This window comes from Crinia signifera, chromosome 4 (assembly GCF_055691185.1).
Source record: "Crinia signifera chromosome 4, ASM5569118v1, whole genome shotgun sequence".
NCBI lineage: Eukaryota > Metazoa > Chordata > Amphibia > Anura > Myobatrachidae > Crinia > Crinia signifera.
In genome coordinates this window covers 18,651,222-18,673,136 of record NC_139220.1, presented here as the reverse complement: position 1 = coordinate 18,673,136, position 21,915 = coordinate 18,651,222, and the positions used below count along the sequence as shown (strand labels likewise).

Sequence of the window (21,915 nt, the reverse complement as noted above, 5' to 3'; positions counted from 1 at the left end):
GGTTCACATTCTGTCCTGCGCTCACTGCTGGCTCCCTGCTTCCCACTTACAGAAGTACAAACATTTTAAAAACAATCGATTTAAAAATATGGGGGGAAAAATGCCCTTTTCATTAATTTCCTTTTGTTTTGTCGGCAGTAGGGCAAAATGCCCTGTGTAGTAAATATGCACCTTAAGGGTGTAATTAAGAGGTGAATGTACTGGGCACAGCAAGCTGTGTCTTTGGATGGAGCCAGCTAAGGTGAGTTCTCACAGAAACGCGTATCTTGCCAGATTCAAAGCTGCCTTAAAGATGCATGACTGAGTTATCCTTAGAATCCTCTTACTATTTATCAAGTCGGTTCTATACTGAAGAAACGTGCATCAGCGACGGGTGTTGATTTCAGAATCTGTTCCTAGTCCAGTCCTGTGTTACCACTGTTAATTAACATTATATATATATATATATATATATATATATATATATATATATATATATATATATATACTTGAAAAGAATAGGCGTCACTCCAGGTACTTTAAGACACAGTCATTTACTGACAGGATGTCAGCTGCCTGTCCAATTCCCCCCTTGTTATGGACCCGGGCTGCACACACCTTGCACTGCAATCATAGACCTCCAGCTCATTGAGCATAGACCTTTTCCCCTGAAGGAATTACATCAGCGAATAATCCCTCTATGTATATTGGACTTTCTGACACCGGACTGCTCTTTATTTATACTACATTGGGTTTACACTCCGGATAAAAACTAGTTAATCCAATCGGTTTATCATTGCCCCCTGATGAAGTCATGGTAATGACGAAACGCGTTGGGTCTCTCTACATCGCCCGATTAACGCTTGTTGTCAATTTGCTACAGATATTGATATATTGACATATTAGGAAAATGTGTACGTGAATTGTACTTGCCTTTATTTGCCCAAAGGGCAATTTTTATGTAATTTTATATACATTTTATGTATTAGAGAGGGATAGGGGTAATATCGACCAACACAGCGGGCGGGGGGGCAGAGAGGGGCGTGGGGTGCCAGCCAGCCCCATTAGCATATTGTAATGCCCAGAATTTCATGGGCGTTCTCATGCTAATGCGGCATGATGGACAGGTGGGCCCACCGGTGACATCACCGGATGTCAGCTGCCGCCCAATTCTCCCTGAACGTGCACGCAATGTAAGGTTACGCAGAGCAACCTTACATATGCGTGCAACTACTACATCTTTCGATGGTCAGCGACCATCGAAAGATATGGGAGGGTCCCCCTGGCCTGCGAATGGATGTTACTGTGCACTTGCGATGGGTGGTGCCAGCTAACCATTCGCAAGGCGGTGTTTGGTGGACTTGCGAGGCTGCCAATTTGCAGCCTTGCAAATCAACCAGAATAACCCCCAAAGTCTGTTTCTTTATTGATTGCAGTCAGACAGCATACAGGGCAGTTTAGAAAATCAGAGGTTACAGCATGGTTGGTTTTCCAGCAGGCAACATATAGACTTCACAATGCGGGTACACTCCAGAGATCCCTAGTTCAGTCCCTCACATTCCCCCAACCTATTGCCCAGCCACTTAAAGGCATTGGGAACCCTGACCCTTTGTTCTGACCGAACATATAACAGGAAACCACAGGTGTTGTTAATTAGCAGACAGTGATGCACAATAGATCTTAGGAAAACCCAGACCGGATCCAATCAGTCCTGCTGCTGCTCTAAATCCTGGATTGGATATTCCACATTCACCTAATTGTCCAATGATGCTGTCCCTGCCACACTTTATACATGGCTTATACACGACCCCCATTACTATTTAACTACAATTCTAAATGGGTTTGGTACACTATACCAGCGCGGAATCCCGACTACATCCCCCCCCCCCCCCCCCCAACATGGCTGAGCCTTGAATATGCAGACGGACAGAAACTTGTATATTCATAAGCTTCCTGCGACTAAGATCCGGAGATTATTATGCAACGCTTCTCAGCACTTTCGGTATATCGTTATACCGCATTGGCACTCCTGATCAGAATGTTAAAGACTCTGAAGATATTTATATAAAAGAACCTGTAAAAAAAACCACATTAATAATCGCCAAAGCATGCCAGGTATGCAGAGATCAGCCAGCCTTAGCATAGTGGCCTCTTTTGTCATCAGTGCCAAAACTGATAACTCAAGGTCCATTTTCTGGTGCCAGAATTGGGAAGACCTTCTCAGGTCCAGAGAGATAGCGGAATCGGGTAACATATACAATTAAACCATTTGTTTATGTGCTATAACATTGTCACAGGGAAATAATCATCTCACAGTAGATCAGAGCCGTAAATGGAAAATAAGCGATAAGAGGAAATTAGAGCGCGTAAGAAATTTGAGTTTTATTTTTTTGGGGGCGATTTCAGCAAAACAAACGTTCACTGTTGGACCGGACATGTGACCCAGCCGCCGCTGCTGTGCGCTGCTGTATATAAGGTAACCAGCAAGACACTCAAAGTACAGACCCATAAAACCGTTCCTATTAGTTAGTGCTGACCAATCGCTAGTTACAGTGCTGGATAGCCAATTCATTATTTTGTGTTCTGATTCGTGAATGGTATTGGGCTGGCCTATCACCAGTTATGATAACTCTGATTGGTCAATGGCCAGTTCTATCCAGCGGTCTTGGGGGCTAATTCAGCCTTATACCAATGTAAGAAACCAGTTCCGCCCATTGATTTCAGCCTACGACGCTCACATGACTCTCCCACGTCAGAGCGGTCCAGTCCGCTCGCATTTTCGGCCTCCAGTTGATGCCCCAAAATGCTACCATTTGCCCACAAAGACAGATATGACCGTGTTCCATACTGTTTAGAATAGGACTGAGATACACAAATATGCCCACATTCATCGGCACCTGTGCATGTGCCGCGTACAATAAGGTGTCATTTGCTTCCGTGCACAGAGATCTGTCCCGTCAGAATCAGTGCTATATAACCAATCAGAATGCAGGGAACCCACTATTTGATACTACAGCAGTAGCTGACCCGTTACTGAATGTTATGTCTTTTACACCTTGTTCTGCTTTTATGTTCTTGTAATACTGACTAATTATGGCCTCTGTGGTTTACGGGCAGTCCTCTAAATACTGATGCTGATAATTGGTGCTGGGGAATGGGCATCTGGGCCAGGGTCAGCCTCCAGCACACATATACCCCTAGTGGTGAGACCAAGAACTGTACTTATGTGGAGATTAGAGCAAGAGCAAGTTTGGATTTATCCAAACTGTTCTTATTGGATATGCAAAACATGTGACAGCCAATAGCCAATAAGATCCGGCTTTGAGATCCAAGTAAATCCTGCACATGTTCAATCTAAAGACGCAGTAGCGCTGACACATAAGAAACCGCACGTGCCGCAGAGTTGGTGCAGGCTCTGATGTTGGTGGGTAGTGGGTACAGTAGCTATTATATGCCCGTGTGTGTGTAGAGAGACTTTCCTCTACTCTCTGCCAGCTTTTTATACGCTGCCCGATAGCGGCTGCGAAGATACAAATGCTTGCCAACATTGTACGATAAATTCCATTATAATTACTAGCTGCATAACAGGCACATCTAATCGCATCATGCAATGTCATCTCACATTCTTCCCGGCAGCTCCTATTCCCTAACACAGAGTGGGCGTGGCTCTGTTATACAGTTGGCAGATTTGGGTGGGGTTTGTTCAGACTGCAGCCATTTTGTTGCGTATGAGTGCACTGGCCTATGGGCCTGATTCAGTCGCTGACGTCACAGCTGACGTCACAGGCCCCTGTTTGGCCGTCTCTGGCCCAGATAAAAGTCAGCTCAGGCTGACTTTTATCTGCGAGCGGCCGAAAAAAATTGTTCGCTCGTGCGTCTGCGGGCATTGGCTCGTTTGCCGGTAGGCGGCATTTAAGCGATCTGTAAGCAGTGAATTTATGCTGCTTACCAAGCCAACCTGAATCACCTCCTAACTGTGTAAATCAGTCTCCCTCTATTAATGTATCATTGCCACAGTCTCCACATAAGTACAGTTCTTGGTCTCACCACTAGGGGTATATGTGTGCTGGAGGCTGACCCTGGCCCAGATGCCCATTCCCCAGCACCAATTATCAGCATCAGTATTTAGAGGACTGCCCGTAAACCACAGAGGCCATAATTAGTCAGTATTACAAGAACATAAAAGCAGAACAAGGTGTAAACGACATAACATTCATTCATTCGACATGGGCTTTTCACGGTTTTTGGTGTCAGTGACGATACCTGAGCACGTGGATTAGTGTACCACGTGGCATGCTTTCCCAGTCGTAGTCTATCTATCTATCTTATATAAAAGTTATTTGGCTATGGGGCTAATTCAGACCTTCCTGTAGAGCAGCGAATTCAGCCCCTCTGTCGATGGTCGGGGACTGCGCACGCACATAGGTGCTAATGTGTATGCGCAACCCCCGCAGCGAGCGCCTTTGGCAAGATTTTTGCTTGCACAGTGATTGACAGGCAGAGGGCATTCCAAAGAAGACACCCGGCGTTTCATTGGCGTGCCCACAAAAGTGGTCAGCGCTCCCATAGAAATACTGGGATGGCATAGGGAACATAAGTGTTCCCCTGCCTGCTTGGGGCAGGCGGGTAACATCACATGACGTCAGTGCCCGCCCACTAGGCTACGAGTATGCTCAGCCTAGCAAGCAGGTCTGAATAACCCCCTATGTGTATAAATACTAATCTGAGATATAGTGAGTGCTGATGTCATCACCTCGTAATGACACTGTAACAGGATCTATAGAACTTAGAGGCAACTATCCGTCACACCATCTTCAGGCATGTCCAAACTGTGGCCCTCCAGCTGTTGTGAAACTACACATCCCAGCATGCCTTGCCATAGTTTTAGCATTCCCTAATAGCAAAACTGTGGCAAGGCATGATGGGACTTGTAGTTTCACAACAGCTGGAGGGCCATAGTTTGGACATGCGTCTCAGTCAGAACTGCGCCTCAAAGCAGGTTTTGTTGGTATATCAGTAACTAAAGACGTCCTAAGTGGGTGTCTCAGTCCCGGCACATTCCGATACACATACCGATGTTTTTGTGTCACCTTCCTGGATCCCATTGTGCTCTAGGAGCAGATGTGCTAAGTATTGGCGAGAGAAAGAGTGGAGAGCGAAATAGTACCAGACAACAAACTCCTAACTGTCATTATTCAAACACGGGTCGGCTGTGCTAAGCCTTAACAAGAGATAAACGCAAGGGTGCTAAACATCCAGCCAGTCAGCCCCCAACTGTTATTTCTCAAACACAGCCTGTAACATGGCAGTGAGGTGCTTTATCACTCTCCCCTTTATCTCTCTCCAACGCTTAGTACATATGACCCTTAGCAGGGTCGGATTAAGGGGGGGCACAGGGGGTCAGTACCCCTGGCCCTCCTCTGTCTAGGGGCCCCTGTGGTTGGCATGTATTCTTCAAAATATTTTTTTTTTAGCTGAAGGTTTTGTGCATGGGAGTGGGGTATGCTGCAGCTTCACCTACATGCCAATGTGACAATGATTAATGGTGCTGAGCATCGGGAGCCAAGGCGCACTGTCCCATGAGATTTTGCACAAGAGGTCAGAGGCTGAAAGGCTTGTGCTGAGCTCTGATTGGTGGAGCTCATCATATGCTTCTCATGGAGGACAGCAGCAGCGGCCTCGTCATGGGAGGGTTTTCAATCAGAGGCAGTGCTGAGCATGTCAGGGCATCAACAGAGTAAGGTATAGAGCAGGGCTGGGCAATTGCGGCCCTCCAGATGTTTAGGAACTACACATCCCAGCATGCCTTGCATCAGTTTCAGCATGGCCACATAGCAAAACTAATGCAAAGCATCCTGGGATATGTAGTTCCTCAACATCTGGAGGGCCGCAATTGCCCAGCCCTGGTATAGAGGGACAAACACAGGCTTTTTTCATATTTATATTCATTCTGCCCCCTGCAGTTACCCATTGACCAAGTTTATACTGCCTTTACTCTGTGTTTTGACAGTGTAATATTCTCCCGTGCAGTTTGCGGCCGGCAGAAGTGGGAGGGGGCCCCCCTGTCTAAAGTGACCCGAGCCCTCCAAAAGCTTAATCCGGCCCTGCCCATTAGTGTTGTGCAGAAAGTGGGTGGCACTTAGCACATTCCTACCAGAAACTTCATAGAACAGATCATCAATAAACCGTATTAATCTGAGCTCCACGTTAACATCTATGTAGCCTCAAAGGGTTTCTGGCGAGAAGACCGCGGCTGTCACCCAGACACAACGGAAAGTCCAAGGCCGACAAATCTGAGCAAGTAGTTGTCGTGTCATTATTAGCCAGGCCTCAAGCTGCGTCTTCTCTACACCGTGCCAGCGCCTTTCTTACAGACCACCGAGCCGCGAACAGGCGGCCTTTCTCTTGGCGGCAGAAGCGAGCAGATACGTGAACCGTGCATGTTTTGCTATTGTTCCGGCTTTCTCATCCGTAGAGCAGCACGGCCCAGATGTTGTCACTGTGTTTGTAAGCTGCTTGTGAGAGCTGGATTCACAAAGACGTTCATGGTGGTTTTATTGCACACAACCTGCGGGGCGGAGTAGCTTTCCTAAACTAGGGGTGGACATCGGAAGCCCACCATCAAACGATGGCTGAGCTTCTGCCATCGAATCTTTCCATGCGATGGTAACTGACAATCGCATCAAAAGAATTTGCTAGAATTTATTTTTCTATGATTTGTGCAAGGACAAATATCTTCAGCGCGGCCACGTGTGCCCAGAAGCACTGCAGCATGGCTAGAGGGGGGGGGGGGGGGGGGGGGGGACGACCAGTGAGTCACCTCCAAATGTTTACCATTCGATGGCCGTAAATATCGGAATGCCGCCATCGAATGGTAAAAGTAATACCATCAAAACGAAATCATCGATGGTTAAGAAACATTGCGATGCGATGTCCGTCCTCGTAATGTTAGTGCTCAGGTGTCCGATAAACCCATAGCTTGAATGTTAAGTTGCCATGTGCCGACAGGCGGTATTTCATGTCCTACCATCCACTACGGCGTGGCGGGAGTATAAAATAATATGCTGAGCATGGCGTGGCACCGTGCCCGAAGCACGGGCAGCCATGCGAAGGGACACAGTACACTTTGACGGTGTCCATGTTGACTATATCGACATTTGGAACAAAATAGAACATAAAAATCTCATGTCGACCTTTAAATGTTGACCTTGCCATTAGGACATAATACTTGTGTCAACCTTCCAACCCTGTTGACCTATTTCTGGTGAAGACCTCAGCCCTATCGGCCAATGCATGTCGAACTAAATAGGGTCAACCCAATGACCCAATTTACTAAAGCTTCTAAAAATTACCGGTAAGAACCGGTAAATTCTCTCTGCACCTTTCAGACTGCACAAATTACTGTTTTAAAACGGTAAAAAAAACTGCAAAATAACGGGTAAAAAAGTGCTGTCTGAAAGGGGCATAAATGTATTTTTGTATCATTTGAAGCCACTTATAAAAATGTGATAAACCCATAACTCCCACCCAAAGTTAACACCCCCCCTCCCATCTACACAGCACCCCCATATTCCTGTCCTGCCCCTAAATGTATTACTCTGCACTTTGCAGAATATTACCTAAAGAAATACCAATTACAGTGTAAGGGGGGGTATTTGTCCCCGGGGTTCTCAAATGCCCGTCGACCCGTGAATTTGCGCGGCTGAATGGATGTGTACACTGACTGACTTTTATTTGGCCGAGAAAGGGGCGGGCACTGATGTAATGTGACGTCAGCTGCCTTCCCCGTGCAGGTTTTGTCCCCCCTGCGTTCGCATGGTGACGCCCACTGGGTTTTTTTCTGGGTGCGCCCACCGTTTTTTGCTCCAGCCCCGCAGAAATCCGCTGCGTTAAATCCCATTGAACGTTAACTTGTGCTGCTGTGTGGATGGCAAAACATGATGTTCTCTCTCCAGCGGCTGACAGATAGTAACACGACTGAAGATTCATATACATTTCAGCACAGGTGTGATAAGCACTCAGGATACGTGTTGTCATTAATCAGACAGGGGAAGGCAATAGGGATGAGAGCAGGCCCTTCATTACTTCACGCCCAATGCTCGCCAATGATACAACTTCTCATCGTATGATATCGCTAATCATCTATCCCAACAGGATGTTACACATCTACTGTTATTCCCAGCATTGGCCCCATCAGACTCTGATGTTCTGGATGTGGTGAGGGATAAAAATAACACGAGACAGGGACACCAGCTTCCCCTCTGTCCCGCGCAATCAATAATCATTTAGTAATAGACACAACAAACAGTGAAGAACATACGGCACATCCTTTTACTACCATTGGTGCAGCAGGGGCCCCTGCTGCTCATGGCTCCCTCGTCCTGTCACCCACTGTTTTTAAGTGTCACACTCTACCTCCCTCTGCCTCTTCCTGTCACCCACTGTCGTGTTGCATATTATGAACTTATGCCCGGTACACACCAGGACGATGGTGCTCGTGAGCGGGATGTCACAGGAGCGTACGACCCGCTCACGAGCTGATGGCGCTGCCGACCCACCGCGAAAATGCCCCTAATGTGATCGCGATCCGATCGCGACCCCCACCCACTACAATGGTCTTTTCTGAGATCCTACCTGCAGCAGGTACGATCTCAGAAAAGACCGGCCGTGCATCGGATCGGGATCGCATCAGAAGTGCAGCGAAATGGCCCAAAACACGGCCGATTTACCTACAATCGGTCGAGATTGTATCTAAATTGGTTCGTTTGGGGCCATATCGTCCTGGTGTGTACCCCACATTAGGTTGGGTTGGAGGAGGGCAAATTGTATTTTTGCACCTGGGCCCACCACCAACAAGCTCTACCACTGATGGGGTCCCTGCTGCAGTCACAATCTCCGGCTTGTTTACTAGGCCTAGAAGCATCACATTAATTATTTTTCTATAAAGCTCTTTTGAAGGGAGATTTATCAAACCTTGTAAACCGAAGTTGTTGCCCGTAACTAACTTCCAAACTGATTCTAGTGATCATTTATCTTGAACAATTTGAAAAAACTTGCACCGGCCCTGCTAGGGACCAACTGGAGAATTGATGCACTCTTAGGGCTTGGTTACTCCCATGCAATGGTGGCCACCGCTGTCAATGTTAAGCTTGTACATTATAAAGGCTTTATCCCGTGTATGATCTCCTTACCCAACAGTGTCCCCTTTCATCTTGGTCTGCCCCCTGTTCTCTGTGCCGACCACTAGGGGCGCCCCTCTGCTAACACACAAGGGAGCAATTAGCAAATGTCTGTGGTTGGGATTCTTGTATAACGGGAAAATACGGGAGCAATGTGGACGGGAAATTACCAATAATGGTACCACTGGCCCCAGTACAGAACTCTGTTTGTAGTTTCCATTGCAATGCCCTTGTCAGCACACACCCCAGTATTGGAGGAGTTAATAGAAAGTATTCATAGAGAATGCAGAACTTTGTTTGGGTTAAGGACTATATTCAATAATGCTGGTGTTGGCAGTTGGCTTTCCAGCGCTAATAAAAGTGATGATTTATTTTATTAAACATCGGCGATTATAGGAAATGACTGTGTATTTTCTCTGTCTGTTTAGCTGAGTAGCGTTTTCAGCTGATAACCACAAAGCACATTATCATGCCCAGGCCTCTCAGACATACAGTCAGATATATGAGACTATTCAGACTTCTGCTGAGGGTATTAGCTGGTCCTACTGTCCCAAGAAGCACCAACAGGGAAGAGGGTAAGTAAGTACCCAGGCTGGGCCTGGGATGCCAAGGAGATGTGAACCACTCTTACCTACATGTAAAATGGCTTGATAACCCTCCGTTTGGTCCTCTGTCCCAAAAACACATCTGCAGAACATTCCTGATGTTAACTTTTTGAATTTGGGACAAATTAGGCCATGTTCCGATCTGCCTCATTTACAAAGAACTGATGACCATCGATGGTTTTACTGTACCTTTGGCCATCCATTTTCTTTGACTGATTGGATTACCAATCAGATTCTGGGGATGCAGCTTCATGGTTGCCTGCAGTGGAGCTATTCTCGTGTCCCAGCCCCTTGGGGAGAAAAAAAAAATCAACTATTCAGTTATGCTTGCCATCGATGGAGGGAAACCATCTTGTTCTCCACCATCGATGGCAAACCTATTCTAAATCGGCCATAAACCATCAATGTTTTTGAATCTTCGCCGGTCGTTTGCCTTTCCTAAATCCAGGCCACAGTGCAGAAGACTCTGGTCCCGTATGACCTAACCTCTTGTTTTCCATAGGCGAATCTAGAATTATGGTAATGGGTGGTCCCAGATCTAGATAAATTAGCAGGGGGACCTTTGTGCGGCGTAGCCGCGCGCCAAAAAGGGGACATGGCCTCATGGGAAGGAGGCGTGGCATCACAAAAAGGGGTGTGGTATTACACTTTAGACCATACACAGTAATGCTCATTACACATTTTAGCAAATGCCATACAGTAATACCCATTACACATAAAGCCACACGCCGTAATGCCAATTACACATAAGGCCACATTATGCTGCACACATAATGCCCCTTACACATGATGCTGCACACATAATGCCCCTTACACATGATGCTGCACATCATAATGCCCCTTACACATTAAGCCACACATTATGCGTAATGCCCCCACATACCGCCACTTGTAGCATCCCTTAAGCAATGCCCCCAAAAGTGGCACTTACTGTAAATTTTTAGGTACTTGTGGATTATCACGGCTCCCACGATGGCCATCGTATGCGAAAAAATTGCATCGCATCGCATGCGATCGCATACGATTTTTCACTGAAAAGCATCCAAATGCATTGGAATTAGTATGAAACATGTTCAATGGCCCCCAAATGGCATTTTTGAGGCTGTACCACCCCCACTATGAACGCTTCGGGCTCGGTGGCTCGCCACACTTTCTATTCTCAACTCCACGCCGACGTGGATAGTGGGGGTATGAAAAGGTCGTAGGACGCGTACCGCCGCCCCTCGCAGGCTCGCTGCGCTCGCCACGCTTCGGGTTCGCGTTCATAGTGGGGGTGGAACAGCCTCAAAAATGCCATTTGGGGGCCTTTGAACATGTTTAATACTAATTTCAATGCATTTGGATGCTTTTCAGTGAAAAATTTTATGCGATCGCATGCGATCAAATTGCATGCGATCAAATCGCATGCCATGCGATCGCATGCCATGCGATTGCATGAGATTTTGACAAAAACTGCAAAAATCGGTAAAAATCGCATTGCATCGCATGTCATCGCATGCCACTATATATGGCATGCGATGGGAGCCGTGATAATCCACAAGTACCAATTTTTATATGAGCCTTCGCTGCTGCTGCAGGGAGAGATGGAGAGCGGTGCAGCTGCTTCTATGGGGAGAGGAGCAGAGCAGAGTGCAGTGCAAAGCACGCTCCCAATCCCCTCCTGGTGTCTCCTCTAGCCGAGTGGACATTTGAAATATTGTGCACGCTGTTGTGTGTGACGTCGGGGGAGCACGACAGGCGCCGGCACCACATGATTAAAGGGGGCGGACTGAGGTAAAAGCGGGGAGAAGAATTGGAGCAGAAGCTGCAGGGGTGACAGTCATTGACAGCTGGGCAGAGAGCAGGGGGCTGCCCGGCTGTATTCAGAGCAATGCAGGTCACGGCTATTTGAAATAATACCCCTTTCACAACAGAAAATGCAGGGATTTACCCGGGAATATGGTCCCAGGATCATGCAGGGACATTCCCAGGCTGACCCCTATACACCAGCCTAGTCCCTGCATTTTCTGGTGTGAGGGGGAGAGAAAACCACTCCCCTCTCCCTACCCCCCTTTAACCAACCAGCTATATCTTTGGAACCAACTGACCCATTTACATGACTTTTGAGTTGGCTTTGAATGATTTTGGTCCTGTGAAACTGGGCTGTTTGGTTCCAGAGAAATCTGCCCTCAAAGAACATAAACAGTCATAAAATTACATTTAAGAAATGAAAAAAATGGTTTAACCTCAATATCCCTGGAACCAATTAACCCATATGGATCCAGCCTGGTATCAGATTGAAGGTCCATCGATTTGGGTTTGACTGAGATCAACCTCGAGCTTCAGTGATGCCAAAGGGGGAACTGGCAGTTGTTGGAACTGGGTGGGTGTCGGAATTAGCGGGTCCCATGTTTTCCTATAGGGAAAACATTCCAGCTTTGCCTGGCAGTATATCCGGTTCCCAAGGGGCTAGAGACACGGGGCTGGGCTCGTTGGAAAGCCCCAGCCCTCAGCGAATGGGTGGTCCTATGCACCCCCGGACCACCCCCTAGATTCGCCTATGTTGTTTTCTTCTACCGGTTTACAAAGTTGCCCACTTTTTATTAGTCAGCCAATGAGCCCAGTAGTACACTTGTGAGACAGGGACTGATTTGAGGCTTGTACAATGCTACAGAATATGTCAGTAAAGGATATCAATAAGAGCTAGAATTGGGCTCGGAGAAAAAGCATCTATTTTAAGAGCATTTTTTACACTAGTAGCAAAAGAGTTAATAGATGTTTCTGCATGAGGGAGTTTACGGCACTTGGGTAGTTCAGGGCTCCAGATTCAACCCTGAGGTGATGGATGTTGTCTCCTATCAACACCTCATCTGTGGCTTTCAAAGAGATCTTCTCAGGAGCAGTGATGCCTGTGATCTTAATTAGCTCCTTGGCTTTTGCAGTGCATGACATCATAGCAGCCAATCCTGGCCTGTAGCTTGCCTCCGATACGCTCTCTAGAGCATGCAGGGAAGGTCTTAGTGGTTGATGGTCCTTAATGTTCCTGAGCTCCGTGCACAGCCCATGATGCATTAGGGCTGTTCTTAACATTTTACAAGCTGTTGAAATGTAACATGTAGCTGGTAGGGCAGGTGGGCACTTCCAGATTGATGGCAGTCTTACTCTCGTTGGCATGACGGCATCTACTTGTGAGATCTGGAGTGAACCGTAATCCCTTAAAGCCTGAGATCTTTTCACACTGAATTTTATGGTTTACGATGTTTATTGCCTTCATAGTAAGGACACCCGGTATATGAGAAAAAAATGATATATACAAGAAACTATATCAGAGATGGCTGGTTCTAGATTACCGTCGCCTTTAGAAGACATACAGACAAGAGTTGATATAGTATAATGGTGTTACTGACGAAAGTAATGATTGATATTTGTCCGTATTAGATTTGACATGGAACACTCAGAGCCGCACTTAGAACCAGATTGTGCTTCTATGTTATACACAAACCTAAAGGACAACAGGCGCTGAGAATCCGGGAAGGAACAATTGACATTATTTATTCACCATTCTTTTTATATAGTGCACACATATTCCGCAGCAATGTACAGAAAATATTTGCCCATTCACATCAGCCCCTGTCCCAGTGGAGCTTACAGTCCATGTTCCCTACCACATACACATATTAAGGTCAGAAGCCAATTAGGAAGCTGGACAACCCGGAGGAATCCGACACAAGCAATGCTAACCATTGCCCCACATTATGGCACTTGGCCGGTGCAAGGTTTTTCAGCACCATCGGCAAGACTTTAGCTGCCTCCACCACCCACACACCAATACTGACTTTCCAGAACCTCCGGTGTGAGTGAGGAGGTGGCGTTTTAGAATCAACAAGGATGCCTTCCTGAGTCGTCCGAAATTTTGTGATAGACTCAGGGGCGCCCCCCCCCCCCAAATTCTGGAGACCCTAGGCAGCTGCCTTATGGTAGAGCCGCCCTGGGCAATGGTGTTCTAGGTGACACTCCTGTACCTTGGCACACTAGAGGACCAGGTAGGTTTGCCTAGTGGAAGCACTGGCTCTGATCAGGGTCAACTGAAGTGTCCAAGTTTGCTCATCCACCCAACTATAAGTGCTAGTTACTACGAAACGGAATTGCATCTTCCAGTTTTGTCAGTGGGCAACCAACCTTAGCCAGTAAGTGACTTCAAAATGTCTCACTGGGAACCAGTTCAATCATATGCTCTGGTGAGGATCATCTGGAGGCTACAAGCCAGCCTAAACCTGGTCCTCATCCTCTTTCATTTGCGAAACCGAGATTGGGAGCATTTGATTTTATTTGTCCAAAAGTGGTGTCACAGAGGAGGCTATAGTCAGGCTGAATATCAAGATGCAAACGTCACAAATGTGACGAGAGAACTGTATTATTGGATGTTTTTGTGGTCTTGGAGGATACTGTTAAAGATGTGAGGCAAGTCACTGTTGCACTGGCGGATTCACTGCGAACCTACAGTATCTCTGAACTCTGGCAATGAGGACCGAGCCACCCATGACGTTTACATATCCTGTAGACCCTTACCGCCATCTGAGCCAGATCTGGTGAGGACGGAGAACTTAACTATGGCTAAATTCCTCATCAACATGAACATGAGAAACATACATTTTTTTTATGAAGGATATTTTTTGTGACAGGGAATAAAGGGGCCCATTTATTGAGTTTTAGCTATTTAAAACTCGTTGTGTGGCCCAGTTATTGCGTTTTGGCTATTTAAAACTCATTATTTATGATACATGGTGCTCCAGAAGTTGGCTCCCATCGGTCATTTTTCAAACACCATACACAAACTGATTTGCTGTATCTTCTTAGCCACACCCCTGTTACCTCCCAGTGACTGTCCAGGAATGTTCCCACATTACTGGTACTGTGTATCTACATGTTTCTGTGAACTAAGTCCATTTTATTGCCTGAAATGATCACTGGCCTTATACCAGGAAATTAATCTAATCATTAGGGATAAACTAAGGTTATTTTTTTTTTGTACATCACTATATACAAAGATACATGGTGAATACAGATAATATATCTTTCCTACCTTATGTACTAGGGAGGTTGTACAGCCTCTAGTGCTTGGCTTAACACTTACTGTATATTTGGGGATGTACCAAAACAATTGAGGCCATATTGGAGCCTATCAGTGCCATAACTCCTAGAGACATTGGAGGCATTGGCTGCCATGCTCCAGCTGTCAGAGGGGCACCAAGAACAAAAGACTGAGGGGAATGTAGAACTAGGACAGAACTATCTCTACTCATTTCATAGTCATTTGCTGACTGCTGTCCAAGTTCAGAGACCCTCCTTCGTCAAGCTGCGGCCGGGAGCTCGACAATCCACGGCCATTCTTGGCAGAACGGGCCCGACTGCATCTAAAGTAGTGGCCGTTCTGCCAAGATCCCTGTTCAATGCTGTCGGGAAAGACAGCATTAAATAAGCACCCGCCTCTATTTCCCCCATGGGAAATAGCGGGGATTGAATACCCCCCTAATTGTTATAATAAACAGGTTTTTTTTTCCAAAGCTTGGAGAGCGATACAATTGTGAGAGACAAAATTCCAACCAATCCGCTCCTGTCATTTTTCAAACAGACAGAAGCTGATTACTTTATCACTCAAATTTTCTCTCTCTCTCTGAGCTTCGATAACCCCCTTCCCCATACACACTGGGCCATTGGTGAGTCGCTGAGACATCAGCACTGGTGCAAGCCACTAGGAGGCGCCATCTTCCATGTTGCCTCCGGACACCTGGTTAGAACATACGCCCCTGTAGTCTATCCATACTACATTGTGGCCTATCACCCAACTGAAGGGAACATACAATTCCTGGGTAGTCCTGCCTAATACACAGGCGGAGGTTCCCAGGTCTCTGTGAGCCGGCGGACGGCCCTCAGGTAGATGAGGAACTGTGGTGTCTGCAATACTGACCAGGGATTACATTTTCTCACCCACTCTGAGGTGAAGTATAGGGATCTGTTCTTAAGATCCATCAGATCCAGGGTCACCACCAAAACGATCTCCGGTCACGCTCCTAAAAATAGATAATTCATGTAAAAGTGGGTATAGGAGATACATAGGGAATGGATGAGCGTAGTCCCTCCACACACATGTGGGCATATTTCAGTTGCAGCTTTCTTAGCTACTGCTCCAGCCAGGATCCAGGCAGCGTTAAATCCTGAATGGGGTTTCCAGGGAATGTCTCCCAGCTGCCAGGACATGTTTCACATTTCTGTAATACCAAAGTCATCTTTTTATGCTTAGAGTTTGATGAGGAGTGGTGGGGAGGGATCGCGGAAATTAATGTATAATAAGGGATGAAATATGCAAGCGGGCGTCCATCGATTCTACCCCAAATATCTGGCGCAAGGAGTTAACTGTCAGACTTTTGGCTCGCGCTAAATAAAATGATTAGAAAGCTGAGCCTCCGTGTATAAATGTATAAATGTTTTCTTCCAGTCCCTGGATGTTACACGGATAATCCGGCGGCAGGCGCGGGAGGGTGCTGAGAATTACGATCGGAATAATAGGCCCATTGTACAACCAGGAAGAATATGCCAATAAAAAATAAATAAAATAAAAAACTAGAACAAAATATAAAATAATATTTCCAAAATGACTTGTTAAAATAAAATAAAATTCTAGAGTTAGGAGATGATATTTGGACCCTTCTAGTGGATCAGACCGACGTCATCTAGTCTATACCCGCTATGTCGTAAACGATGCATGCAGGGCCGACAGAGGACATCTTTAGCAAGGGCAACTCTGCCAGTATGTATGTACTTGCCGACGTCGGCTACTCTGCCAGGTCATGTCGTGCTGGGTGCACATTGCCTAATATGTACCCAGTTTTAGAAATTCACAATGGATAAGCAAAATGCCTTAGATTAGGGGTGGCCAAACCGGTCCTCGAGATCTACCATCAACCCTGCTTTAGACCATACCTTAATCTACATCCTGGTCAGTGGCGGGGTTGCAGCACAGTAGAAAATACAAATAGGGCTGTCTCATCATCTGCCAGTGAGTCCATTAGTGGCAGTTAGTGTTGTTCCCCTTTTTGAACTGTGCTGCAGCCCTACCTCTGGATCCACCACTGGTCCTGTACCACCAATGCCAAACATTGAGCCGATTTGGGCCGATTGCGACAAATCGGGCCAAATCAGTTCGGTTTGAAGTCCCCTCAGGTCCGATGAGCATTCCCGTGTGCAACGGATCCGAGCAAGTGGTCGGACCTGCTGGCCATCCAACCACCTGACCTGGGACCTCCTACGCGTGCAGCGGGCTGCGGGGTCCGGCCAGCTGGTTGGGTGGCTGGAGCAGGCAGCAGCGGCTGGGAAGCGGCGTGGGGCTGGCAGCGGGTCCGGCGGATGGGAACTGAGTGAATAGTGTTATTCGCTGGGCGGCACGGGAAGCGCTGCTGAATTTCAGCAGCGTTTCCCGCGCTGCCGCCCGGCGAATAGCGCTACTCACTCAGTTCCCCTCTGCCGCAAGGACTCACTGACCAGCGCTGCAGGGACCCCGCTGCCCGCCGCACCGGAGTCAGACAGCATGGCAAGCGCAAAAAAGCCCCTTGGACCCCCACAAGGGAAAATAGCGGGTGGCCGTCGGCATTTTGACAGTCGGGATCCCGACATCAGGTAAATGACTGTCAGGATCCCAAGTCTGGTCATATTCTTAGAACTATTTTTTCAGTCCACAAAATGGCTACCGTTCCTACATGCAGGCAGACAGGGGTACGTTAATCCGCCTTGCTTTTAAAAACAGTTGTGTTACTAGCCCCAGGTGATACATACTGTATGCCGATGTTTACATTGGTCTTTGTATGTGTAGACTGGTGTGGGTGGACTTTGTCATAATAGTCACTCTCTGGTCCAATATGATTACGCTTCCAAAGTCCTTATTGAGGTTACTGAGCAATGAGAAAGATGTCAGATATGCATTGTTTGTATGTACAGTATCTCAGGAATCCAGACCTGTGATTTTTGCTGCTAATCCTGTGAGACCGTGTCAGGAAACGTTTACATAATACATTCATAATGATATTACACACAGTACTTCTGAGGTAATTTCTTTCTATTATTGCAATAGTTAAGCCAGCCTGGTTAGTGAGACAACTCGGTTATGAGTTCTGGAATGACAAAAATGAAATAACGCCTGTCGATTAAAGTGCAGCCATCTCCTACACACAATGTCGGCAGCCATTTTGCGTTATGAAACAATATTTATGAGATTGCAGCCTATCGACTCATTAGGAATCAGTGACATCATGCCTCATGTTTCAGTGATGTGATGTGATGTCACTGAATTACTTTTCCTACAAACTAGTTCAGTCTCCAAAATGGCTGCCTTCGCAGTGTGTAGCCTTTAATGGGATCATCGAGCTACTCAAGCAAATTTTACAACATGACATTGGTGTCTGGGGGGACACATCGACAGTAATTAGGTCGACCCCATATGGTCAGCAGGTACAATAGGTTGATATGGCCAATAGGTTGACATGTAAAAGGTGGAAGGTGCTTAAGGTTGGCAGGTTCAAAAGGATAACAGGTTTGAATGGTTAACAGAAAAATGGTCGACCTTTTTCAACTTGAGGCACACCAAACTAAATTTTTAAATTGCGAAGGTACACCATAAGACCCCCACAGGGAAAAACACATTGACCCTCACAGGAAAAAAAAAAAAAAACATTGGCCTCATATGAAAAACAAACCAATCACATTGGTCCCCACAGGTAACAAAAAATAAAATCTATTGACCCTCACATGAAAAGAAGAGAACCAGTGAATAAACAGTTGAACTTGTGGTGGTAACTGTAAACTGGTGTGGACAGCTCTAGATCTGGGGGCACACTTGAGAACAGCTCAAGGCACACTACTGTCTCACGGCGCAGTGGTTGAAAAACGCTGTGGTACAGGCACGCGGTATAATAACTGGGGTCACGTGAAGTGAAATATAATAAAATACACCAAAAAATGCTTAAAAACCCACGTGTCAACCTTTCTTGTCAACCTTTCCGCGGTGCCGAACTTTTGTGCCTGTCGAGCATTTTGGGTGCCTACCTTTTTCATGTTGACCCATTGACTGTGTGAACATTTTGACCATGTCATCAATGTGCATAACTGTCGACTTACTGTTGCTTGACCTTATGATCTACACGCCGTGCTGTGTTGACGTGTTCTCTTACGTGGAACTCATTTTTCGTAGGTGTTTACAAGAAGATATCCTGTCAGCCTCAGTGAAATTTAACAGAATTATTTAGCAAAAGTGTCAAATATTCTGCATATACAGTAGTTGTGGGAATGCGGTTAGACGCTCATGACACTTGGCAGTGTCAGGTCAAGGGTGTTTGGCCCCTGAGGCAAAAATACCAAACGGCCTCCACCCCCATATTATGAGTGTACAAAAAAGTTAGTAGTAATACTGTATAGTTACTCGGCCCCAAAGTGCCAACCAATCAGCTTCTGTCACTTTACAGGATGTGTATGCTAATTGACAGGAGCTGATTGGTTGGTATGTTATCTCATTACTTTCCCTCCAAGCTTTGATTGATAAGGCTCCCTTAGTGCCTGTACAGAAATGTTCAGTATGGAGAATGAAGCCCCAACTTATCTGTTCCCGTATGATACGGCGTCATGGTAAAATGGCCGACACATAGAAAGGATGACATAAGTTTTAAAAAAAAATTCTTTACCATCTCTGCGGACTCCGATTGGGAACGGTAAAGTGTGCCAAGCACAGCAGTAGCGGAGTATTACGATATCCTCCATCGTCCTGCATGCACAGATGACGGTAGATGCCGCTGACCAAGTATGGTAGTGTGCGCCATCAGCGACATAGTGCATTCATACTGGATGACATTAAGATATTGTGGTCCCAACCTGTCAGAATCGGAAACTATGGATTTACGCTAATTTTAAAGGTTTCTTTCCATTCAGTATTGTAGCTTAATGCAAAACTTTTTTTTAGGGGTATGACTACAGGTTGTAGATTTATCGGACTTATTTATAAGGTGTTTACTTTTTCCGCAGGTAGCAGGGAAGCGGCATTCACCTACGCCATTACTGCCGCTGGTGTAGCGCACTCGGTGACCTCCGCCTGCAGCCAGGGGAACTTCAGTAACTGTGGCTGTGATAGAGAGAAACAGGGCTACTACAATCAAGAGGAAGGCTGGAAGTGGGGGGGATGCTCGGCTGACATCAAATATGGCATCGAATTCTCCAGGAAGTTCGTGGACGCCAGGGAAATAAGGAAGAATGCGCGGCGGCTGATGAACTTACACAACAACGAAGCCGGCAGAAAGGTATTCAAGATCAGGGTAAACCAAGTCCCATTGATAGGGGTGATAAAGTCGGGAAGGGGCTTGGGGTATCTAAAATCTAAGCAGTCTTTATTCAACTTTTGCTAGACACGTACATTCTTGCTGGTCTTTTCCGCCACGTGTGTGTCATCAGACTTTTTGTCTATTTCTCTAAAGCAGTAAAGGCCGAGCGTACTAGTGTAATGGTACTGGCACTTCAGCTCCAGGTCTCCACATAACAAAAGGCCCAACAGGACAGCATGACTATTACCAGCATCCCAGACGGCCATAAAACCATAAGGGTTAAAATTAAAGTACTATTTACCTCATAAAAAAATAAAATTCTATCTTTTATGTATCTAGGGGGTATACACATGCCACTGACCAAAACGCATAGAGCACTGGTTAAAGCTTTTCCTCCTCTACCTATAGGCCCTTGGTCATTTCCAAGCCCATGTGGCCCTTAATCCGGACTGTGAAGTTCACGGGTACTCTGCAGAAGTGGCTTCATGATTCACAGCCCACTTCGCCCTTTTAAAAAATGGCCGTCCCTAAACTAAAGTTGGCCGCATCTCTGGTTCATCCATTTCAATTTCATAGGCAGTTGTTGGCGGCCTTCCCGCCTCATCAGGAGGAAAAGCAATATATATAAACTGGCTGTGGTGGATGGCTCTGAGTTACGCATATGGGTTGTACTGTTTGTTTCCGGCTTAATATTTCCATCATTATCAACAGTAATACATGATGGTCTTTGGCAGATGGTAGGAGGCCATTAAGCCGCGGTTCGGTGAAAGTTAACTTTTGCTGACTCTGCTTGGCTTACGCTGTTAACCTCCTTTTAATGCTGAATAAATCAGGCCCTAAAGTGGCTTAACCGTGATCTATGAACAGTTTATAAACGGAATTTTAAGCAGGTGAGGTAATGTGTGTGAAACGGGTTTCCAGCCGTTGTCTGAGGCCAAAGGACCACACAGGCCCTGACCCTTTGACATCTAACCTCACAACTACATGAGTTGGTTACATGGCCAGGAAAAGGGTTATTTACTAAATTATCCCTCTTAAAATGTTCTACAGAGGCCCGTGGGTGTGTGAGGTGAAAGGGGCTCGTAAATATGCCACAAAGAATGCCAATCATTTGCCTAGAGGGAACAAGCTCATCTTTTGTACTGATAAGAAGATGCACAATTATCGGTGTGACGGCATAAAGCTGTCACCAAAACAATGGCACATTTAACACAGTGCAGCGGTGCACTCGTGCGATGACTTCGGACGGTGGAATTTTTACACCTCTGACTTGTTGTTGGGTGACAGGCCGCCATTTGCTGACTACTGGTTCCCTGTCCACCCTCGTTAGGGAAATGGATGACAGAGATATTCTCGGTCACAGCATCAGGCTCTCGTATTCCTAGAAATTCTCACCCCTTCAGCAGCCTCACAGCATTTTAATGGTGAGCTCTTATCCCACTCACAGAGGTGGCAGCCATTTTGTTTGTCTGAAGCAGTATTCAAACAGCGAAACAGTGGAGAGGCGTGTTTTCTACTTTTATTGGTGGAAGTGTCATTATAAAGATTTTGTCGTCCTCTCCTTCGAGATTATACTGTGTAGCCCCACACAGATATGTACCTCATCTATCCTGCCATCTTGGCCCACAAAATTACACCCTTCACCCTAAAAAAGCAGGTACATTTGTGCAAAAATAGAAGATTTGTACATTATTTTGACTTTTGAAAAAGGGGTGGACCTTTACAGAAATATACCAGCTCTCACCAGCAACAACCCCATTATGGTGGAAATACGGAACTTTCAAATGTTGCCGTTTGTTTTGTTTAAACAGGGTC

At 46.3% G+C, this 21,915-nt stretch overlaps 1 protein-coding gene across 5 annotated transcripts in view; it reads left to right on the top strand.

Moving 5' to 3' along the window:
* Nucleotides 1-21,915, top strand: part of WNT7B (Wnt family member 7B) — a 138,255-nt gene that overhangs the window by 110,735 nt on the left and 5,605 nt on the right. For 4 of the 5 annotated variants that reach the window (XM_083181302.1, XM_083181301.1, XM_083181300.1 and 1 more), the window contains one exon: nt 19,808-20,079. In XM_083181302.1, coding sequence (XP_083037428.1) covers nt 19,808-20,079 — 272 coding nt within the window. The remainder of the gene's footprint in view (nt 1-19,807; nt 20,080-21,915) is intronic. The other variant, XM_083181303.1, reaches the window with a different exon arrangement.